This window comes from Helianthus annuus, chromosome 17, assembly GCF_002127325.2.
Source record: "Helianthus annuus cultivar XRQ/B chromosome 17, HanXRQr2.0-SUNRISE, whole genome shotgun sequence".
Taxonomy (NCBI): Eukaryota; Viridiplantae; Streptophyta; class Magnoliopsida; order Asterales; family Asteraceae; genus Helianthus; species Helianthus annuus.
The window spans coordinates 169,018,910-169,042,656 of NC_035449.2; the positions used below are offsets into that span (position 1 = coordinate 169,018,910).

The 23,747-nt window shown below is 36.2% G+C and overlaps 1 protein-coding gene and 1 long non-coding RNA gene across 2 annotated transcripts; both read right to left on the reverse strand.

Annotated features, from left to right (window-relative positions):
- Positions 1-13,362: 13,362 nt before the first annotated feature.
- On the reverse strand, positions 13,363-14,235 carry LOC110925208. Its single transcript, XM_022169175.1, has one exon. The coding sequence runs from the start codon at positions 14,233-14,235 to the stop codon at positions 13,363-13,365; it is 873 nt and encodes a 290-aa protein (XP_022024867.1).
- Positions 14,236-22,176: 7,941 nt separating this feature from the next.
- Positions 22,177-23,719, reverse strand: LOC118489016. Its single transcript, XR_004885787.1, has 3 exons — positions 23,110-23,719; positions 22,911-22,982; positions 22,177-22,236 (listed from the first exon to the last, which is right to left on the reverse strand). It is a non-coding gene; the product is annotated as an uncharacterized LOC118489016 (long non-coding RNA).
- Positions 23,720-23,747: the final 28 nt, after the last annotated feature.

Sequence of the window (23,747 nt, forward strand, 5' to 3'; positions counted from 1 at the left end):
TCCGTTCCACATAAGACATCCGATCCAAATTTCAAATTGTAGGCCCATTCAAGAGTGATCCGAACGGATCACAATCCGTTCCACATTCTCATCCGATCCAAAGCAATTAGTTAAAAAGTTATCCAATCCAAAGACTCATCTGATTTGTTGTCATCCGATCGAGTTGCCATTCGATCCAAAGCAAATTGTTCAAAAGTCATCCGACCGAAGGGTGATTCGTACGGATTGCCATCTGATCCGTTGTCATCTGATCGATTGCCATCCGATCCAACTCATCCGATCCATTCAAAGCCTTTGGTCAAAGTCATCCAATCGAATCTGTTTGACCCCCTCCGATCGGATATTCATCCGTCCAACTGACTGTTCATTTTAAACTGATCGTTAGTTTGGTTTGTTTGCAGGTGATAAACGTGAAGAAAATTCAAGGTGCGTTACACGGAAAAGAAAGTCGAAGAATCGACCGTCATGGCAGAAAAGTTCTACAACATGTTTTACAAGGCGTTCACGTCCGAGTCTTTCGGAACATCGACTGTCACACCGAAAAGCATATCGAAAGCTATAACTGAAAATATTAACCATGATAATTTTTACGGAACCAATTCAAAACCACCAAAACTCGACAGTATTGAAGATTATACATGGTGGAAAGAACGATACATCAACTGGGCCAAAGCTTATGCGCACGAAAGCTGGTTTTGCAAGGAATTCGGATACAGTAGACCAGTCGATGATAAAAATGAAGAAATTCCACTTAAAAGCTTATCCGTTGACGATAAAAAGAATTTCTCATATGAACAACGAATGATTGCCTTAATCCAGCAATCGATTAGAGATGACATATTCGCACTGCTAATCACGACGGTTCATCTAAATTAGTATGGGAAGCATTACGGGTTAAAGCTGAGGGGGGTAAACAAATCAGAAAGAACAAAATAGCTTTACTTAAAAAATAACTTGATTTGTTTGATTGTCTCAAAGGTGAATCTGTATGACAAATGATTGAAAGATATTGTCACCTTAAAATTGAACTCGATAGGTTTGGAATAACAAAAACCCATGAAGAAATCATTCATAAAATAATTGAAGCGTTACCACGAGCTGATCAGTGGCAAACGTTTGTGTTTATCTTGAAAAACGATGTGTTGTTTGATACAATTACTCTTGATGTTTTGATAGAAAACATAGAAAGTCATGAGCTTGAGCAGCAAAAGCAAAGCAAGATGAGCGGTTCTTCGCATCAACAGAATGTCGGTCTTTACTATAAGGGCAGTGTACCTTCGGTGACAGTCAGTGAATCACCAAAGACTGCATACAGTGGTGAAAAGATGAAAGACTCATAGAAAAGCGCATCAAGCTACAATCCAGGATATCATTCATGGTCAACAACATCAAACTCTAAAGAACCTGATGAGATTCTCTACAACATTGCTTTAAAGCTAAAGAATTCTCCGGCAATGAACATCAACGCTGCTAAACAACAAATGAGTTTTCTGGGATCCGTTCTGGAATCATACAAAGATCTGGTAGCTGGGAAAATTGGAAATTCTGAACTAACAAAGGAAGATTACGACCAGATTGATCAAGAAGAGATGGAACTCATTGACCTGAGATGGTGTTTGGCAAGCTGCATTAGAAGAGCTCAGTGGTTAATGGATATTACTGGCAGACAATCAATCTGTGGACCATCAACAAAACTGGGCTTCGACAAATCAAAAGTGACCTGCTTCAAATGCAAGCAAAAGGGTCATTTCAAAAGAGAATGCAGAAACTCTGCTGTTGAAGAAACCGTTAATCCGTTTAAAGAAGATTACTATCAAAAAGCGATCTATCACAGGAGCAGAGAGGAATCACCAACGTTGAAACAAATTGAAGATAATTCTGAGAAAGAGAAGTCAAGAGCATGTGTTTTGATCTAAGATGATGAAGGATATGACTGGAGAAAAGTACTTCCTAAAGAGGATACTGTTGGTTACACGTTTACAGCACATGGCAGAACTGTATCAACGAATAAACATAGTGCATTCGTTCCTGTTGTGAAAGAGAAAACAAAAGAAGAGATTCTGAAAGAGAAGACATACAGAGAAGTATGTATTGTTGGGTATCGAATCGAAGAAATGGAGAAAGAATATGAGGAAGTGAAGAGTTATGGAAGATATGACAAGAAACGAGAATGTTATGTCAACAGCAAAGGTGAACCAGTCGTCCATAAAAAAGAAGTGGTGTTTGACGACGTTCTTGCAGTAATCCCTCTATCCGGCGAGTACTATTCAAATGTTGCGAAACATAAGCATTATGAGAAAAAGCTGGATAAAATCATCAGAGATGTCATGACAGTGAGTCTAAGACAGAGAGATGAAAAGAGGATGAAGAACAATGTTGAAAATATGGTGGATGAACTGAAGAAGGTTGCTGAAGAAAAGAAAGTGGAAGATGTCAAAGAAGAAGAAGGTGAAAATGAAGAACAGAAACAAGAAAAAGAAGTTGTTACTGAAGAACAACAGAATGAAGAAGATTTGAAGAAGAAAGAAGAAGCTGATGTGAAGGTTGAAAGTTCGGATGAAGAGATCAGTGCTGATGCAGTTGGTGACAAACAACAAAAGAGTGAAGCTGATAAGACACAAACGGAAGAGAAAGCCGAGGTGCCAATCACTGAGGTAAATACTTCAACTGATTCTGAAGTCTCAAATAAAACAGTTGAACAGTGCAAGAAATGCATGGAAACGTGTAGTGCTTGTACTAAAAAAATGAAAAATTCAGAACAAAAGACATTGAATTTACTAAAACAGAAAAAGTTTTCAAAGAAAAATGCAATGAAATGTTAGAAAACGAAAAGTTTTTGAAAGATAATGACGAAAAGCTCACACAAAAATGCAAGAATTTAGAAAAAGAGAATGAAATTTTGAAAGAAAAGGTTTCAAAAATGACAGAAGAATGTTTGCAAAAAGAAAATTCGTTTCAAGAAATGAAAAAGGAGTATGATTCAATAAAACTTGCATATCATATCACAAAAGAATCATATGAAGACGTGAAGAGTCAAATGAAACTTGTTCAATCGAGATTGAAATATTGTTTTGAAACATCTGATACGCTTAAGCGACATTATGAAATTAAGCAACAAGTTGTAAACTCTTACATTGAAGATGTTGCTAAGCTAAAGCGTAAAATAGCTAATTTAGAACAAGATAACAACAAGTTACATAGATATCACGCTTCATCATATGTTCTTGAATGCATTTTCAATCTAAAACCAAATGGTAAAGATTCTGAGCAAAACAAGAAAGGAATTGGCTCAGAGTATCATCAAGTTCCACCACCGTTTGAGGAAAAGTTCACATTCTTTGATGACGAGAAGGTGGAAAAAGCTTTCAACATGGTTGATCAATTGCCAGATAACATTGACGTAACCTATTCCAAATCTGATGATTCTAGTGATTCAGAGGTGGTAGGTAAGGTCGTTGAAAGTGTTTTGAAAGAAGAGTCGGTTGAAACAGGTAAATCTGAATCACAGGATGAAAATGAAGGTAGTTTTCATGAAGGTTATCTGAAAAACTCAAAATCTGAGAAAAATGTGAATGATGATTCAAAAGGATTGGTTTATACCATGATTGGATCAGACAAGTTATTCTCAGACAAAATGTTTTATAACAAACCTGGTTACAAAAAGAAAAACATGAAGGCTGGTTTGGGTTATAAAAGGAAACAGAATTGGAAAAGAAATGAGATGCCAAATTATCAGAAAAAGATGAATTTTGTTCACGGAACAAGTTCTGAGGAAGAGAAAGAACTCCAATTTAGACGACAGTCTAATGAAGAGTTCTATGCTCAGAAAAAGCAACAACAACATGTCAAAGATGTCTCAAAGAGAACATGTATTAAATGTGATCAAACTGGACATCTTGCACGCAAGTGTCAAAATCTGAAACCTGTTGGTGTTGAGACGAAAAAGAAGTCTGATGATGTTGAAAAACAGAAATCTGAGGATGTGAAACAAAGGTCAACCAGATTTGACTCAAAACATACTTGGAGGTACAATACAAACAAGTTTGCTTCGAATCAAACATGGAAATCAAACCCGAATAGGTTCGATTCAAGACAAACCTGGAATTCTCACATACCCAGATTTAGAATAACACAAAGTTGGAAAACAACTGTTGATGCAACGAAACCAAATCAGTTTTGGAATACAAAAGTTGTTGAAAATCAAAACACTCAAAATGATTCAAAAGGACAAAGCTGGGGGGTTAAAACACAACCTAGTTCGGAGCAGAAAACTAATTCAATTAAAAGGAATGAAGTAAAAGCTGAAAAGTTATTTGTTCAAAATGACGATAATTTTCCAAGATTGAATGAAACTTATTGTGTTGAAATGCCTAAGGTCAAACAGACCTAGGCTAACTTGTTCAAGTAATTGAATACATTGAATGCGCAGGTGCTCAAGAAATCTGAATGTCATCTAGAGGAGTGTCGGAGCAGCCTGGCACAAGAAGAGGAGGCTGCTGAACCCGGTAACTAAAACAGGGAGTTTGTTTGATTTTTTATACGTAAATAAACCATATTTCAAAACCCTAAAAATTTAAAAATTTAAAAACCAAAAATATCTTTTTATTTTGTCAAAAATTAAAAAAAAATCAAAAATATGATTGTTTTTAAATTCTATCAAAAATTCAACAATTCCAAAAATATGTTGAGTGAATATGCCAAAACCATCACGGCTGAATAAACATGATTAATTTCACAAGATTAAAAAACGGTTTTCAAACTGTAAAATATCAATGTGTTGTAAATCATGGGGGTATATTTTCTACAAAACAGAGCATGAAAAGCAGAAAATGGATGGCGAGACAAAGCTATCAGTATCAGGTTGTCAAATTTTCTTTAAATGTTTTGAATTTTAGGGGGAGTAAGAGCGTTGTCAGAAAATTCAAAAACATTAGAAAATTTGAAAAAAGCGAAAAACATGATAAAATTCAAAAAGAGTTTTGTGTAAAAAGAGGAAATGATAGTACATCAGTAGACAATCACAGTACGCTAAAGAAATGGAAAGTCAAATGTGATAAACGGTCTCAGTGATGATATGCCAGTAGGTTTTTACACGCTTAGTAAATTGTTTTCGAGATATAAACCTAAATATCAAATACTTACTTATCTCGTGGGGAACATCTCTCGGATATATGGGTAACCCCCGAAATCTTGTTTGAGAGATTGCCTGATTCTGAAATACTAGGTCTTTATGCTGTTTGATATCTGGGGTATTATACCTGGTCTTCTGATATTGCGGAAGCAATGGCCTAGACCTCGTATAATACTTTACGCGCTTTAAAAGCTTACCCTCTGCATAAAAATTGAAAAATATCGAAAGATATGAATCAATTGGCCTAGACCTCGTATAATACTTTACGCGCTTTAAAAGCTTACCCTCTACATAAAAATTGAAAAATATCGAAAGATATGAATCAATTGAAGTTGAAGAAAAGATTCTCTAAAGGGAACACACCTAAAGTCGAGCCTCCATCTCTATCACTGAACGGAAGTTCATACCTGAGCTCTCAAGGTTTCGCACTAACCCAGAATACAGATATCAAATTGGTATACTCACCTGTAAGACTGAATCTATGGAATTTTGATACGGGAGTATATTCTGAGGTGGGACACGCGAATAAGCTTAAGTCCTTAAAACACTAATCTCGTGTCTCGAATTGATTGAACTTTGTGTGAAAATTTAAGTGGATCAGTATACTGACAATCTAAGTGAATCGTTTAGAACTTAAAGTGTTTAAAGCTCAATGGTGCTAGTGTTTTGTCATAAACTGATATGATCCTCTGATACGAACTCAAACAAAAATATTGTCTGTAAATATGTTTGTAAATATTTCTTTACTACTTTCTGCTTCATAAAAAGTCAAAAAGATTTTTGATTCTACTTTATTTTCGACAACCGATGTCTGAAAGCTGAGTTTCAAAATCTAAGTATGCTGATCGTGTTTCTGATAATAATCAAGTTCATTAATTTGAATCAAAGTCATTTGATAGGGGGAGTGAAGCGATGTAATCCTGTGAGGGAGTTGGATTCTTAATCTGTAAAATCTTTAAAGTCATTTGATAGGGGGAGTGAAGCGATGTAATCCTGGAAATCTTCATATTTTTTTATACTTGTGTAATAGAGCCAGGTTCTTGATTCAAAAAGCTTTTAAGAGCCAGGTAATCATTCATGGATGCTCAAAACGTTTTCACTTATAAATGTTTGAGAATTGTAGATGTTGTACTAGACTACGATCTCGATGGCCGAGTCTAAGGGGGAGTCTGAAGACGAGCTCGAAGCAAGGGGGAGCTTGTATCCGGAAAGCCAGGTGTCGATCCCAAAAGCACGGAAGCTTGACGAAAGGGGGAGCTTGAAGAGTCTAACGAAAGGGGGAGCCGTTGAAGCTGAAGACAGATCCACGAGGATTCTGTTCGAGCAAGAGGGTGTATGTGATTGCTGAAGATGATAAAGCTTCAAGAAGACTCAGAGAGAGAGAGAAAGACAAGACGCTAAGAGATTGACAGCGGCAATATCCAAGGGGGAGTCTGTGAGTGCATTTATGTCTATCGCCTCCATCAATACGATTCGTAGCAGAAATGGAATGAAACAAAGTCTTATATTGTAATATTTAGATAGAAAAAGGCAAGGTGGCATTATTGTAAATAAGGAGAACTTCCTTACTGCCTTTGCCTATAAATAGAACCATTAGGGCTTTAGTTTAGGACTTTTGTCATTTGTGACATCTTGGAGCATAGGAGCTAGAGAGAGAAAGTAGAGAGAGAAAGGGAAAAGGTGATTCACAGTTCATTTGTACGTTTTCAGATCTTCAAACCGAATCAAAGATTATAGTACGTTCTTGTGTTCGATCCACGCACGTGTACAGATTCCGCATGTCACACGTGTCATACACAATCGTTCGGGAGTCAAAACCAATCCTACATAACTCCTCAACCATCTTCTCAACATTTTCGTCAATAGCTTCTTCCTCTTTCTTCTTCAAACTCGTAAGCATCACTTCTCTTATTCGCCTTTCCATGTTTGGAACATAGTTTTTATCTTCAAATTTCTTCGTGTAAAGTTCTCCAGCAGTAGGAATGACATCAAGAAGTGCGTTATAAGCTACACTCTTTGAATCCACTACCGGATTTCCTTGAGGATCTGTGTAACATTTTCACTTCTCATCCCAACTACCAGATCGTTTAGCTTCTTTGAAAGCTGAAGACATTTCATTCAATTTGATATCTGCAATGAGTCTTTCTTTCATGGTTCTCTCTGACTTAAACATGTTTCACTTCAGCAACCAATGCATGTTTTTCTTTTGTAATGTATTTATTCCAATTGAAACCCTCATCGTCTTGAGTAACCACCAATGCTTTCTTTCTTTCTCTTGAAGACCCTTCGTCAATCTGTTTTTGATTCAACTTTGGCCGTTGTTCATTGGTGCGATGATAGATTGCTTTCTGATAGTAATCGTCATGAAACGGATTGACATTTTCATTCACCTCCCTATTTGAACATTCTCTCTTGAAATATCCTTTCTGCTCGCACTTGAAACAAGTGAACTTAGATTTATCAAATCCCAATTTCGTTGTTGGACCTTCAAGACATGATCTGCCTGTAATCTCCATAAACTTTAAGACCTCTTGATAACGCTCGCCAGGCACCATCTTATATCAATAAGCTCCATCTATTCTGGATCGATCTGGTCGTAATCTTCCTTTGTCATATTTGGGTTTCCAATTTTACCCACTACCAGGCTTTCATATGATTCCAGAATAGATGCTAGAAAGATCATGTGTTGCTTGGGAGTATCTGCATTTAAGCTTTGAGAGTTTTTCAGATCTATGGCAATATTATATTGAACAATGTTCGGATTAGACTGGTTTGAAATTGAAGATGATTGATTCTTGATATTTGAACTTGAACCACCAAAACCATACTTTGACGAACTGCTTTGTGGTGAATCATTTGAACTGTCAGCACTAAAAGCAGTACCAATCTTCAGTGCTTGATTGTTTATCAGCATGCTTCCGCGATAGTATAGATTTACATTTTGCTGATAATTTGAAGTGGCCATTTTGTTGTGCTTTTGCAATTCCAGCTCATGGCCTTCAAGCTTTTCAATCAGTGTATCCAAAGTTATCTCATCAACCTTAGCATTGTTTTTCAGTGTCATGACAAACATTTGCCAATCATCTACATGAGGTAATGCCTCAATCAGTTTGTCAATTATCTCTTCTCTGACTTTTTTGGCTTCAAATCTTTCTAGTTCTATTTTCAAATGACGGAATTTTTCGATCATTTGTCTGACATTTTCTCCCTTTAGGCAGCTAAACACATCAAACTCTTTCTTAAGCAACGATATTTTGTTCTTCTTAATTTCCTTCCCACCTGCAGCTTTAACTTCTAGTGCTTCCCACATAGACTTTGAAGTTTTGTCATGTTGTAGCAAAAACAGAATATCATCTCGAACAGATTGTCGTATCAGGGCAATCATTTTCTGTTCATTAGAGGCATCCTTTCTATCCCTTTCCACATATTCTTTTATTGGTATTAAAACTCCATTTTCATTTGTTGGTTTTACATATCCCAATTTTAATAAAACCCAACTATCATAAGCATACGCTTTCACCCAACCCTCAAATCTGTCTTTCCACCAGTTATAATCTTCTATTTCATTAGTCTAGGTGGTTTCTGATGATTTCTATGCACGTTTTCATAATTCAAACTTTCTGGAATAGCATTCGGTATGCTCTTTGACATGGATGTCGTTTCGGATGTGAAGGCGTTGTAGAATTCATTGTAAATCTCCTCTTACATGATCTTGATATGCTCATGAATCACCTGCAAACAATCAACAAACACTTAAAAAAACTTTGAAAACCAAACAATCAACAATCCTTGATTCGTGCGGATGAACGATGTAGATTCGCGCGGAGGAACTTTTTCTAGGTTCGTGCGGACGGACCAAAGTTGATCCGTGCGAACTCAAGTCAAAATTTTCAGAAACTTGTTTTTAGTAGATTCGTGCAAATACATATCCGTGCGAACCCACAATTATCAAGTTCTGATCCGTGCGTACATACTCAGCAAATACATGTTTTCATTTTTGATGATTTTTCAAAAATTTTTGATGAATTTGTTCGAGTTTTGATCTGAAACTTTGAAGGATTGTTTAAACACAGATTTTGAACAATATTTTGAAAAGTCAGCAATTTTAATCGTGAATTCAACACGAATTCGTGTTTCAAACTCAAAAAAAGAATGAGTAGAAGAAGAATGTGTAGAATATGATGAAATCAGCTCTGAATTGGATGAATTCAGCTTGTTTCTTGAATCTTTAGTCCTTGTAATCAATCTCCTGCTCTGATACCACTTGTGAGTTTGTGTTAGGATCGATTCTGATACACCGTTAACTGCGTAGATCTCGTATCTTTTGCAGAATCCAAGTACGAGAGTGGATCAGACAAGAACAAGCTAATTATAAGTTGTTTTCTATTGATTATGTAACAATACAATATCACGAAAACAAACGAACAGAGCTTCGCCTCTCTGTCACTCAAAGATGCAAATGAACAAGACCTAACACTAGTATTTATAGGCTGCCTGGGTTCGCATGAACAGTAAATACGAATGAACAAAATAAGCGCGGACCAACATGTTAGTGCGGATCAACCCTTAGTGCGGATGGACCTGACTGGTGCACACAGATGAACTTTAATCATGAAACCCTAGATACGCGCATGTTCGTGCGAAACTGGATATCCCCATCCGTGCGGACCCATGATTCTTTATATGTTTATACATTTCAAACCCTAGTCTTGATCATCTGATAGCTACGATCTGTGATTGACGTAAGCGATAGACATATGCACTCACACAACCAAATCGTTTACACTATATTATATATACTTGTATAAACTTTTATATACTTAATAAATAAATATAGACAGGGCTTTTATATATACCAATAATAAATTTTTGAGGTCTTCTGTCATGCTTCAGTTCTATAATGGAAGGGATCAATGGATATAAAGAAGCACCTCTTGGAATTGTAAGCATAAGTGGAGAAATGATTCAAGGAAAAAAACACCCATCAATGTTGCGTCTTTATATATGTGTATCTAATTTTGTGGGACGATCGCAACAATTTTTCGTCTCTAAAAACTAAAAAAAAATATTAGTGATGGATAAAACGCTTACTCGTATAATACAAAGCAAATTAAAATAATGTCCTTACGTGTTGATCAAGAAAGATAACGACTAATCTCTTTTCACCGACGTCATGCCAAATAAATTCCACCATAACAAAGATTACATTATACCATGTGCCATCATTTCTCAATGATGAGAATTCTTCAACGGAAAAATGATCAGACACATCCTATTAAGTCAATTAGATAAGTGTGTGTGTTTGGGAGGTGGGGGTGGATAATTATGATTTTTACTATTTAAATTTAATAATTAAGTTAAAGATTTAAACACCCAATTTAAATTTAAACTAAAACACGATCAACTCTTCATCCGTCAAAAAAATGGATCATCATCTTGAGGGTTTGTCTCCGAAGGAAGGTTTCTCACCTAAGGAGGGTTTGAAGTTGGAAGACTGTAGAAGACTGGAAGAAGAGGATTTGAAACCAGAAGGTTTAAATGGTGACGGGATGGTTGTCCATGTTTAGAGGGTCCTTGTTGCTTATAGCAGATTATAATAACATGTCTTATGAGACGCGAAAGGGATTCACTGAAAGATATGGAGTATTTTATATGTAGGATAACGACGTTCTTAAGATGCTAGACACACATTTGCTTTCTCTTCTCAGTCCAACTTTTTACAGAAGTTGTTATAATGGTTGTTTATTATGTTTTCCGTGGTAAGTGTCTTTATACCTATTATTTGACCCGTTTGAGGGACTTATTGTGAGATCAATTTCTAGCTAGAATCTAGAACCTAATATTTTTATCAACAATCGGCGACAAAAAGGGGTTAGGTTGAGTAATGGGTTTGGGTCAAAACGTGTCATTTTAATGATAGTTTTATTTTATATCTGGTTAGAATAACTTGTTAGCATTCAACTTGAAAAAAAATGGTAGATTATTATTCTTGAATACTTATATATTTAAAAGAGACAACAATATCAAATAGATGAAGTCAATATAAACAACACTAAATAGAATGGGTTGATAACTCATTTTGACATAGATCTAGTTCAAAATACAAAAAATACCGGCCAACCTGACCCGAGCCCCGACCCGACCTGTTCAACCTACACAACAAAGTACCCTGATTTTGACCTGGATCTGGTTCAAACTTTCAACCTGTTAGTGTTACTCCACCCACCAGACGTCACTTTTTTATCATTCAACATAAAATCCCCTTTACCAGTTGCAAAATTTTACATAACATTTACTTTAGTTAACTGGGTATTGGAAGGTTGAGTATGAAATTGCTTTATTTCAAGCCATTACAACAACACATCTAAACTCAAACAATACAAGTCAAACAACAAAAATAGTTTCACATTTTCATATTGGATGCATTAAACATTGCTATACCTATGTTTATAACAGTTAAAGGTTACAAAACGAACCAATAAAAGTGAGAAAACTTACAACAATGCAAGACCCAGATGTAAAGAGAGTTGATATTCTGAAATCAATGTAAAAGAACTTCTTAGATTGATCTTTTGAAGGTTTAATTGATGTAATTGGACAGAGAATTTGATGTAAGAATTAAAAGTAGGATTTAGTTCAACTGAGATTAACATACAATCTGAAGGTTTAATTCTTCTTTTGCTTTAGTTGTTCACTCCTTGAAGCTATAATCTGGACTCTTATGTTTTAGCGGTTGTAGAGTTCAAATGTCAAAAGCATAATACAATTTAGGGAAAATAGCGAAAATGGCCAAGTTTCAGTCAACGTTTCCGAATTAGCCTAGTCAAACGTCTCGTGGAGACGTGTGAAAGATCTTGAAACGTCTTGGCGGCTGACCAACAAAAACCTGCCACGTGTCCGACAGAAAAGTAAGACGTCTGGACGTCTTGGCAGACGGCTTGAGACGTTTTAAAAGCTTAGTCGATAAGCTGCTACTTTTGCATGGCTTGAGACGTTTGAAGCCGGCTCTGAGACGCCTCAACACGGCTTGAGACGTTTCACGGTCTCCAAAGTTGAATAAAGTTCCATAAAAGTATATAAATACAATATAAGATCAAGTTATAACAGCTCCGAGACGGAGGATAAACTAGTTAAGACGTTTGAGTTATACACGGGTGGCTTGGGTTCGAATCTCACTAAGGGCCGTTTCTAACAAGAAGATCCCCTTTTTGATATTTTTAAGTTTTTTTAATTTTGACGTTTGTTTTAAATATATAATGAGTATATAAATATATTACAACTTCAAGTTATAACAGCTTCGGACGGAGGATAAACTGGTTAAGACGTTTGGGTTATACACATGTTGCGCGCGTTCGAATCTGACAAAGGGCCGGTTCTAACAAGAAGACCCCCTTTTTGATATTTTATAAATTTATATTAACTATACACACTAACGGGGTTAGTGTTTATATAAGAATTTCTTTTTAAACACTAACCCGGTTAGTGTCTATAGTTAATATAAGTTTATAATTTATATCAAAAATAGATGTTTTTTTTGAATTTAGATGTTTGTTTTAAATATTTGAATTTATATCAAAAATATATGTTTGTTATTATATTTTTTTAATTTATTGTTTAGTAGGTATTTTATTTTTTTTATGTTTTATTACGTTTTTTTAAAAGTTTTAAGACGTTTCAATAAAAGGTTAAGACGTTTGAGACGTTTATCGTTTTCCAACCGTTCATTAACATGGAACGAAGTAAACATGCAGGACGCTTGTGTCAGATATAGACGCTACATGGCTGATGAACTCTACGCCGGGCGCTACACACCAAGTAATTTTTGATGGCTTGACGTACGCATTGTAAAATTTAATTCTTGTATAAATTAAAAGTACTAATTACTATTGCGGTTACAGAATTTGTTACATGATTTTCATAAATAAAACATAAAAAAACTATTATTAAAATTCTGCTAAATTATAAGATGGAAAAATGTCATCCGTTAGACTCTGGGTTTCTGTCTCTTTCCCTTTTCCTTTTCCTTTGCCTGATGATTTACGTGAACGAATCTGTGATTTCATTGGATCTAAACAAACGTCACGAACATGTTCGTATGTTCGGCACCGCGAACAATATACCGGAACAGGTTCTTCCCCATGAGACAAGATTCGAGTGTTTTCTTTTGGACGACCAGATTGACGTTTTGTAATATTCGGGGGTAATACACTGCCAAGGCCTTCTAGTATCACCTATTCAGACCTATGAGGCAGAGGATTAATCGATTCTTCATACGTTTTTTTGTATGCTTCGTTTGAATAACACGAGAAAGCATAATGACTGTAGTCAGCTTCACCCAAAAATCTTGAAACAGCAATCACATGCCCACAAGGTAGACCAGAAACTTGCCAGACACGACAGCTGCACGAACGATTCGAAAAATCAACTACACCCCTTTTCCCACCGTCTTCAACAACAAAACTGTTTACCTGGATGCCTGCAACAGTCCAGGTTCTAGACCCTTCAATTTTCTTTAAAATTTTCTTCTGTGCCCACTGAGTTAGTGAATGGCTCTCCTGCATGCCCTGCAGTCGAAGGTCATAAAACCATTTTTGTACAGACTCGCGGAAAAATTCGATAAGTTGCGTTATCGGCATCTTACGCGAGAATCTAGACAAAGAATTAATAGACTCCGCACTATTAGATGTCATATAGTGGTATCGATTGCCGGGACAATGAGCTCTTGCCCATCTACCAAACCCAATATTGGTTAAAACCTGGCGTATTCTAGGAACAGCAAGACACAAAGCATTGAATGACTCGTTAAAGTCAGACATCCGATAAGATTTACATGTCTTCCACCATAGTGCCTCATGCTCTTTTTTTTTAGACGACGGCAAACGCAAATTCATCATTAAATGACGACAACACAACCCGTGGTACACACGTGGAAACACGTTTCTAAAACCTACATGTATCGAATTCGCCTTATCCGAAATGATCGCCATATCTGCTATTTCACCAACACGGTCTCTAAGCTTTGAGAGAAACCATGTCCAAGATTCACCATCCTCTGATTTTCCAATGCCATAAGCAAGTGGTAAAATCTGATTATTTCCATCCATGCCCACTGCTAAAAACAACGTCCCTTTAATTCACCCTTTAGGTGTGCCGCGTCAATGATAACGACAGGTCATAGATTAAACATAAAGCTACGAATCTGAAAATTAATGAAAACGAAATAAGAGCAAAACTCATGTTACCTTAAAAAAAATAAGAGCAAGTACAAAAGAAAATGTGTAAATTACCGTGGCACCTAAAGCAACAAAAACCATTTCAAAACGACTCTGCTCATCAACCAAGATGTGAGTAACGCTTCCAGGATTTGCAAGCTTCAAATTGTAACAATATATTGGTAGTTCGGCAAAAGAGTCTCGGGTTGTTCCTTGTAGAAGTTCAAGTGCATAGCTTTTACCACGCCAAGCTTGAAGGTTTGTTATCTCAACCTCGAACCTTTGTCTAAAATCTTTGACAATCTCTTTCGTTCGATATATCCTACCACTGTCTTTTAGTTGTTCCTTCAAAAAGTGACCCAAAACCTTTGGGTTAGCCTGACGGAAATGTGGGTGTGTTTACGTCTTCGAACAGGTGTGTCTATCGTTCATATGTTTAACAAACCATAAATTACCACAAGGAATAGCATAAGCCTTAAATCGCCATTCACAACCATCACCCATGCATGAAACTTCATACCGTGTCTTAGATGATCTATCAACTTTAAACTCGAAATGCTCTAACAAACATTTCTTTCCCAACTCGAGCTTCATCTCTTCTTTGTTATTGAATATATGACCGGCCTCGAACACTATAGATGAAGAACCTGATTCGTTGTTAGACGTGAATGATTTTTCAAAATTATTTTCTAAAATAGGACACTCATCGTTTAAAACATCAACACTTTCTTTTAATGGAATATTTAGATCTGGAGCTTTGAAGTTGTTTAAACAAGAAAAACCAGAGGAACCAACATCAGACTCTTGAATAACATATAATTTATATAATTCAAAAGGATTATGCATCGCCAAATCAAAAAAAAAATCTAACATCTCGATCATTAATTATATCGATCGGATCAGTAAACGTAGACATCCTGTATGACAACCGTGTAATGTTTGGAGTATCACACATGTTAGAAACATAGTTTACAAAACTATTATATGAATGATATGTTTCAACTTCTAAACCACGTCTCCTTGAATCCCCATCAGTAACAAACTCAATGTTTCCGTTAATGACATCCCACTTCCCCCCAGAATAAACAACAAACCTCACCCTCATGTTGTGAGATATTTACTAAAAACAAACAAACTTTTTGAATCTTAAATAAGGGATTCCTCTAAATAATTGCAACAAACGTGTTAAAATAAAAAAATTATAAAAACGTCTTAAATGTTTTCAAACAAAACGTCTTAAAGTAGTACAAAACGTCTTACAATCGTACTAAAACGTCTTAGCTGGCTCGAGCTGATGTAGCCGGCTAAATAGAGTTAATTGGCTCAAGCCGTCCAGAAACGTCTCAAGCCGTCTGGATAAATGGCCAGCCATAACGAAACGTCTCAAGCCGTCTAAGACGTCTCAGCCAAGACGTCCAGACGTCTCACTTTTCTGTCGGACACGTGGCAGGTTTTCGTTGGTCAGCCGCCAAGACGTTTCAACATGTTTCAAACGTCTTCACAAGACGTTTGACTTGGCTAATTCGGAAAGTTTGACTGAAACTTGGCCATTTTGGCTATTTTCCCTACAATTTATAGGGCTCCAAGCATGCTTTACCGCCAATACTCACACTGTTTTCTTTACATTTGTAATATGAAGTGTAAAAGCAAGTCTGAGGTTAGTACTTGACTAGTAAAAAGAAGTCTGATGTATTTGAAAAGGTTAGTATTTGACCTGTCATTGGGAATAGGTCAAATGAAGTTAGATTATAACTAAAAGGTTTGGTTCTAACTAAAAGGTTTGGTATTTGAAATGGATAAATACATGACAACTGTAAAAAAAAAAAGTTAACTATGTTGAGAATGGTTCAAATGAAGTTACTGAATTTAGTGAAGTATGACAAATTTTATATATATATACATATATATATATATATATATATATATATTATTTACCAATTTAAAACAATATTCTTGATTGTAAAAATATTTAATCAACCATTTATAAAAACTTGTTTCACCAAATAAAATTTATTTTCCTATTTGTTTATTCAATTAAAAAAATGCTATACCTATTTTATTGTTACATTCGTAAACCACAGAAAATGAACAAAAGAATTCATCTAGGCCCTTGGATATAAAATAAAAGGCCAAGATTGAGTATATATTCAAATGTGAATAGACGCTTTGGTTCACAGATGAATAAATACATATGACGTGTGTATTTATTTAAAAATTTAGATTAAAACTTTCACAAAACTGTATTTTGAAATCATAATCTAGGCATTAACTCTTTATTATAAAAAGATATGAAATTGGACATATTTAAAAATTTAGATTAAAACTATTCCTAAACTGTATTTTGAAATCATAATCTAGCCATTAACTATTTAGTATAAAAAGAGATGAAATTGGACAGAGAATTTGACTCATACTAAGGTGTAAAGGAGGAGATAGAGAGAAACTTGGCGGATTGAGGTTGCCTTTTCAAGAATTGTAGTGAATTCAATGCTAGTAGGGCCAGCTGGCATGGTTGGCTGGGCTGTTGAAACGGGTCTTAGATTGCTGATACGGATCAGTAGTTTGCGTGTTGATTAGTAACAGGGGATTGGGTTGTTAGTTAGTTAGGCAGTTAGGGTGGTAGTTGGTTAGTAGTTGTGTGAGTTGTATAAACTGGGTATAAAAGAGATATGTTGTAATAGAATAGGGTATCTTGAAAATAATAACAAACTCTTCTTAGTCTCTCTTTCTCTCAACTGCCATTAACGACCTTTCGAAGCTCATTCTTTTCATTGAGTTTCCTGAACGTTAATAGGACTTGACCATTGTTGATTCAATCTCAAGTTCATCCAAATTCAATCCTTATCATTGGTATCAGAGCTGTCTATCCTTGGACACTCTCGATTCAATTCAATTTTGAACCCTAATTCAGCCGATTGGGACCTTGCTGCGTTCAATTTGGGTTCCTGAATTCGGTCATTGTTTTGATCGAATTCCTTCAATTGTTGTTCGTTCAGTTCAATTTCCAATTGATCTTTGTTCAGATCAATTCCACTTCAAAAAATGACAAAGAGACACGGTCATAACGATAACGATGATGCTGAAAGCAGTCAGCAGATGAACAATCGAATCGAGGAAAACACAAAAGCATTAGAAGAAGTGAGGAACATGGTGACTGGATTATCTTTACAGTTGACCCAAATGGTCAATAACCAAAGCAATGGCAGAGATTATCAAAGACAGGGCCCGCAGCATGAAGGAGAAGGATTCAATTTTGCAGCAAGATTGACCAAAATTGAATTTCCTCGGTTTAAAGGTGAGGATCTTACTTCATGGCTGTTTAAGGTGGAGCAGTTCTTCCAACTTGATAAAGTGTCTGATGCAACGAAGGTTAGGTTGGTAGCTATCCATTTTGAAGAAAAAGCATTACAATGGTATCAATCTCTTACTAGCCAGAGGGTTGAAGGTGAAGTATTATCCTGGACAGAATTGGTGGAAGCCTTGAAAGTTAGATTTGGGGAATTGTATGATGATCCTATGACCGATTTAAAGAATTTGAAACAGATTAATTCAGTACAGGAGTATCATGATAAGTTTGATGCTATCATAAGCAGACTTCAGTTACCTACTGAATATGCATTAAGTTGTTTTCTTGCTGGCCTAGAAGAGGAGATACAGTTGCAGGTGAGAATGTTTAACCCAAAAAACATCCAAGAGGCTTTTTGTTTGGCAAAATTACAAGAAGCAACCATCAAGGCCAAAAGAAGCAGGTTTGGGTCTAAAAATTCTGTTCTGACTAATCCAGTTGCTACTAAACAGTTACTACCTTATGCAAAGTCAGTTAGTACGGATAATAAGAAGAATGTAATTAGGAAAACTTTAACTAGAAATGAAATGGATGAGAGAAGGTCAAATGGGTTATGTTTTAACTGTGATGAAAAATATTCTAAAGAGCATCTGTGTAGGGGTAATAAGAGACCACAGTTGTATCATATAGAAGTAGAATGGGTAGAGGATGAGAGTGTTGATGAAGAAATAGAGGAATAAATGTTGGAATGTGCTCAAATTTCAGTGAATGTTGTAGAAGGGAATGGCATGTATAAGTCCATTAGAGTTAAGGGACATTTTGGTAAAATTGAGTTGCAAATATTGATGGATACAGGAAGTTCTCACAATTTCTTGGATTATAGGTTGGCCAAACAGTTGGGCTGTAGGTTGGTAAAAGGTCCAGCCATGTTGGTTAAGGTAGCTAATGGTCATGAAGAAGTATGTGATATGATGGTCAAAGATTTTCAATGGGTTATGAAGGGCTTTCAGTTTGAAGCTGATGTACATGTGATGCCTTTAGGGGGCTGTGATTTGGTATTGGGGGTACAGTGGTTCACTACTTTAGGAAGTATTAAAATGGATTATAAGGAAAGAACAGTTGCATTCAAATTCAAAGGGCAAAAAGTGGTATTAAGAGGGCAATATGGGAAAAAGTTGACTCAATTCAGTAAGGGTAGCTTGAAGAAGATAGATATGCAAAGAGGGGAATTAGCTTTAGTGCAAGTGTGTGCTATTGAGGGATGTAATACCAGTACTAAGTGGTATTATAAAAGACAGAAAAATCTGTGATACAACAACAGCAGTTACAACAGTTGTTAGAAAGTTTTGATGATGTCTTTCAGGATTTGAAATCCTTACCACCCTCTAGGGGTCAATTTGATCATAGAATTACCTTGAAACAGGGAACTAATGGTATTAACCTAAGACCTTATAGGTATCCGTTAATACAAAAGGACGTTATTGAAAAGATGACAAATGAGTTGCTGGAGCAGGGGGTTATCGGAACCAGTTTCAGCTCTTTTGCTTCACCGGTAGTCTTGGTCAAGAAAAAAGATAATACATGGAGGATGTGTATCGACTATAGGAAGTTAAATCAAGCCACCATCCCTGATCGATTTCCCATTCCCTTAGTGGAAGACTTAATGGATGAGTTATTTGGCACCAAGTTCTTTTCTAAACTGGAATTGAAATCAGGATACTATCAGATTCGAATGGGTGAAGAGGATATTCATAAAACAGCATTCAAAACTCATAATGGTCACTTTGAATTTTTGGCAATGCCATTTGGCCTTACCAATGCTCCTTCCACATTTCAAGGGTTAATGAATCATGTTTTTAAACCATATTTACGAAAATATGTGTTAGTCTTTTTTGATGACATATTGGTTTATAGTCCATGCTGGCAATCACATTTATCTCATTTGGAAGATGTTTTGGGGGTTTTGAGACAACACAAGTCGGTAGCAAAGAAGAGTAAATGTGAATTTGGTGCCACCGAGTTAGGGTATTTGGGGCATATTATTTCTCAAGAAGGGGTGGCAACGGATCCTGCTTAAGTCTCAGCTATTCAACAGTGGCCAGTTCCAAAGAATATCAAAGAGTTAAGAGGGTTTTTGGGGTTGACTGGATATTACCGAAGGTTTGTAAAAGATTATGGGAGCATCACTAAGCCTTTGACTCAGTTGCTAAAAAAGGATTCTTTTTGTTGGTCTGACACAGCTCAACAAGCATTTGAACAGTTGAAATCAAGCATGAGTCAACCTCCAGTTTTGGCTTTACCTGATTTCAGTGATACTTTCATAGTGGAAACTGATGCTTCGGGGTATGGTATTGGAGCGGTACTTATGCAGAAAGGGCATCCCATTGCTTATATCAGCAAGGCTTTGTCTCCAAGACATATGACATTATCCTCTTATGAACGGAATTGTTGGATATTATTCATGTAGTTCAAAAATGGCAGCCATATCTAGTTCATGATCATTTTGTGATTAAGACTGATCAACATAGTCTTAAATACCTGTTGGATAGTAAGATTTCAACTCCTTTTCAACAAAAGTGGTTGGCCAAGTTGATGGGATTTAGTTTTAACATTATGTATAAAAAAGGAGTTGATAATAAAGTGGCAGATGCATTGTCAAGGGTAACACATGGGGAAGTTTTGCAAATGGCTGCTTCTTCAGTTCACACTGATATATGGGCTGCCATAAGTGAAGGGTGGAATCAAGATTTGGAATTAGTGAAAATTATCCAGGATTTACAGCATGATCCTTTAACCCATAGTCAGTATAGTTGGAAAAACAGTGAATTGAGGAGAAGGGGTAAATTGGTCATTGGTAATGTGTCCACCTTAAAGCAACAGATACTTAAATGGATGCATGATTCGGTGCAAGGGGGTCATTCAGGGGTACATGCCACTGTAAATATAGTAAACAGGTTGTTTTACTGGCCAAAGTTAAAGGCAGACGTGATGGATTATATTAAGAACTGTGTTGTATGTCAGCAGTGCAAAGCAGAGACAGTTGCTTATTCGGGTATGTTGCAGCCACTGCCTATTCCTAAAGGTGTATGGGAAGATGTTGCTATGGACTTCATTGAAGGCTTACCAAAATCTGCTAACAAGAAAGTCATTTGGGTAGTGGTTGACATGTTAAGTAAAGGAGCACACTTTATATCTTTGCAACATCCTTTTACAGCAGTGGATGTAGCTCAGTTGTATTTGTTTCACATTTATCGTTTACATGGTCCTCCTAAATCAATAGTTTCTGATCGAGACAAAGTGTTTTTAAGCACATTTTGGAAGGAATTATTGGCTCTATAAGGAATTGGTCAGAAAATGTCGAGTTCTTATCATCCACAAACGGATGGTCAGACAGAAGTTTTAAACAGATGTTTGGAGAATTATTTGAGATGTATGTGCTTTGAGAAACCAAAAGATTGGCCGAAGTGGTTACCATTAGCTGAGTATTGGTACAACACTTCTTATCATTCAGCTATTAAATGCACTCCGTTTGAAGTGATTTATGGTCAGCCACCACCTATTCATTTGCCTTATCTGTCCGGTGAGAGCAATGTGGAAGCCATAGACAGGAGTTTAAGTACCCGAGAGGAAGTTATCGGGATTCTCAAAGCTAATTTGGGCCAGGCACAAAAGAGAATGAAGCAGTTAGCCGATACACACAGGACAGAAAGGTGTTTTAAGATTGGAGATTGGGTTTATTTGAAATTACAACCGTATAGACAGCAATCAGTGGTTCAAAGAAGTAGTCAGAAGTTGTCTGCCAAATATTTTGGACCTTACTTAGTTTTGGCAAAGGTTGGAGAAGTAGCTTATACACTACAGTTACCGAAAGGGTCTTCTATTCATCCTACGGTGCATGTGTCAATGCTTAAAAAGTATTATGGTCCTGAGCCCATTTCTTCATCAGTGGTTAATGAAGGCATTATGCAAACAGCTGAGAAGCAACCTGAAAGTGTGGTGGATACTAAGATTCTTAAAAAGTTCAACCGAATGGTAGTACAATGGCTGATTAAGTGGAATCATGTGGGTGTGGAAGATGCGATGTGGGAGGATGCTAAAGTACTGATGCAAAAGTTCCCAAATTTTGATCCTTGGGGTCAAGGATCAGGTTATCAGGGGGGTATTGATACGGATCAGTAGTTGATGCGGATCAGTAGTTTGATGCGGATCAGTAGTTGATAACAAGATCAGTAGATAAGGGATCAATAGTTAAAAGGTCAGTCAGCAGTGGATTAGCCAATAGCAGATTGAAGAGTTGATTAGGCAACAGTGGTTTGCGTGTTGATTAGTAACAGGGGATTGGGTTGTTAGTTAGTTAGGCAGTTAGGGTGGTAGTTGGTTAGTAGTTGTGTGAGTTGTTGTAAACTGGGTATAAAAGAGATATGTTGTAATAGAATAGGGTATCTTGAAAATAATAACAAACTCTTCTTAGTCTCTCTTTCTCTCAACTGCCATTAACGACCTTTTGAAGCTCCTCTTTTCATTGAGTTTCCAGAACGTTAATAGGACTTGACCATTGTTGATTTAATCTCAAGTTCATCCAAATTCAATCCTTATCAATTGCACGCCTGCAAATGCAAATCGTTAAATAACACGTTAATCACATGTTGGAATAAAGGCTGATGAATTTTGGTACAAAACTGAAAATCCAAAAGGATAATATGATGAGGGGCTACTAACTTTAATTCTAATCTATTGTAGAAAATTATCCTTTTGTTCTCCCACTTACGTAGATTCAGGCCATCCTTATTTTTCTTTGCTTTATAGGGGGAAGATGGGTGCTTCTCTCCATAGGACATATAAGACACAGGTAATTGGCGGGAGCCCGCCATATTTAACATATAAAGTTTTTTTATATGTTAAATGTGGCGGGCTGCCACCAATAACCTGTGTCTTGCATGCCCTAGGAGAGAAGCACCTATCTTCCACCTAAAAAGCAAGAAAAATTATAACACCATGAGTAGTAGTGGCTACCACTATAACATTACGAGAATAGTGTTACAAATGAAGTCACAGATTAATCATGTAACAAATAAATCAGTTACTTTTATACATATTTTGTTGTTTTAAGCATAAGGGTAAAATGGTCATTTCACTTGGATTCGAATGAACTTTTAACATCTTTGAGTGAAAAGGACTAAACACACATGTGTTACAGTTTGGAAAACACTATATTCATATGTTTAATCTACTTGATATCAAATTAATAGTTTTCGACAGTAATTTTGAGATAAGGATAGACCTCAATATTTCTTCCATCCATAATAAATAATCTAGCACCACCCACGATACCTACTTGGATTAATTCCTATCCCTGTCGATAAGACACAATAAGATATACATCAGAGAATGACTAATAAATAAGAAGTCTAGAATAAAAAGGTAATAGAAAAGGTTATGGGATCAATTTATTTTCAAAAAAAGAGTATCAATGTCCGTACCATACAAAATCACCCGAACTGGAATAAGTTAGGAGCAGATGATGGTTGCAATCTGACCCGAGAGACACGTTGTTGGGTTTCACTTGAAAGTTACCGTTTCTCCTTTTAATTTCTCCCAATTCAAGATACAAAGCTCTTCATCTAATTACCTCCAAATAGACAGAACATGTCAAATCTATCATAACATCAACAATCCGACAAATTGTCTATAACAAATTAATAACAATCACCCCAAAAACAGAATTCAAACCCTATAAAAATGAACATTGTCACAAAAACCCTAACGGTGATGGATATAACTCTCACCAATCAATACAAAGATGCAATCACCTGTATCTTTCAAAACTCGAAACATTAATTGAATCCTATGCCACTGCTAGATCTTAACTCGTTGCCGGAAAACGTACCTGCGCATAAGGCTCCATCGATCTTCATCCATATGCAGTAATCCTGGATCCTCATCTCTCGACGCACCAAACCCTAAATTCACAAAATCCAAGCCCAACAAAATCATAACAAACCAGATGATTCAATCTTTACCTCTGAAATAAAAACCATAAAAGAGTATCAACAACCAAGAAAAAAGAGAAAAAAGTTAAAGATTACTCACTTGAAGATCTATGCTGAGAACCAGTTTT

What these genes read in the sequence shown, in the direction of transcription:
- LOC110925208 (XM_022169175.1), bottom strand. Translation starts at nt 14,235, where the DNA reads ATGGATGGAAATAATCAGATTTTACCACTTGCTTATGGCATTGGAAAA.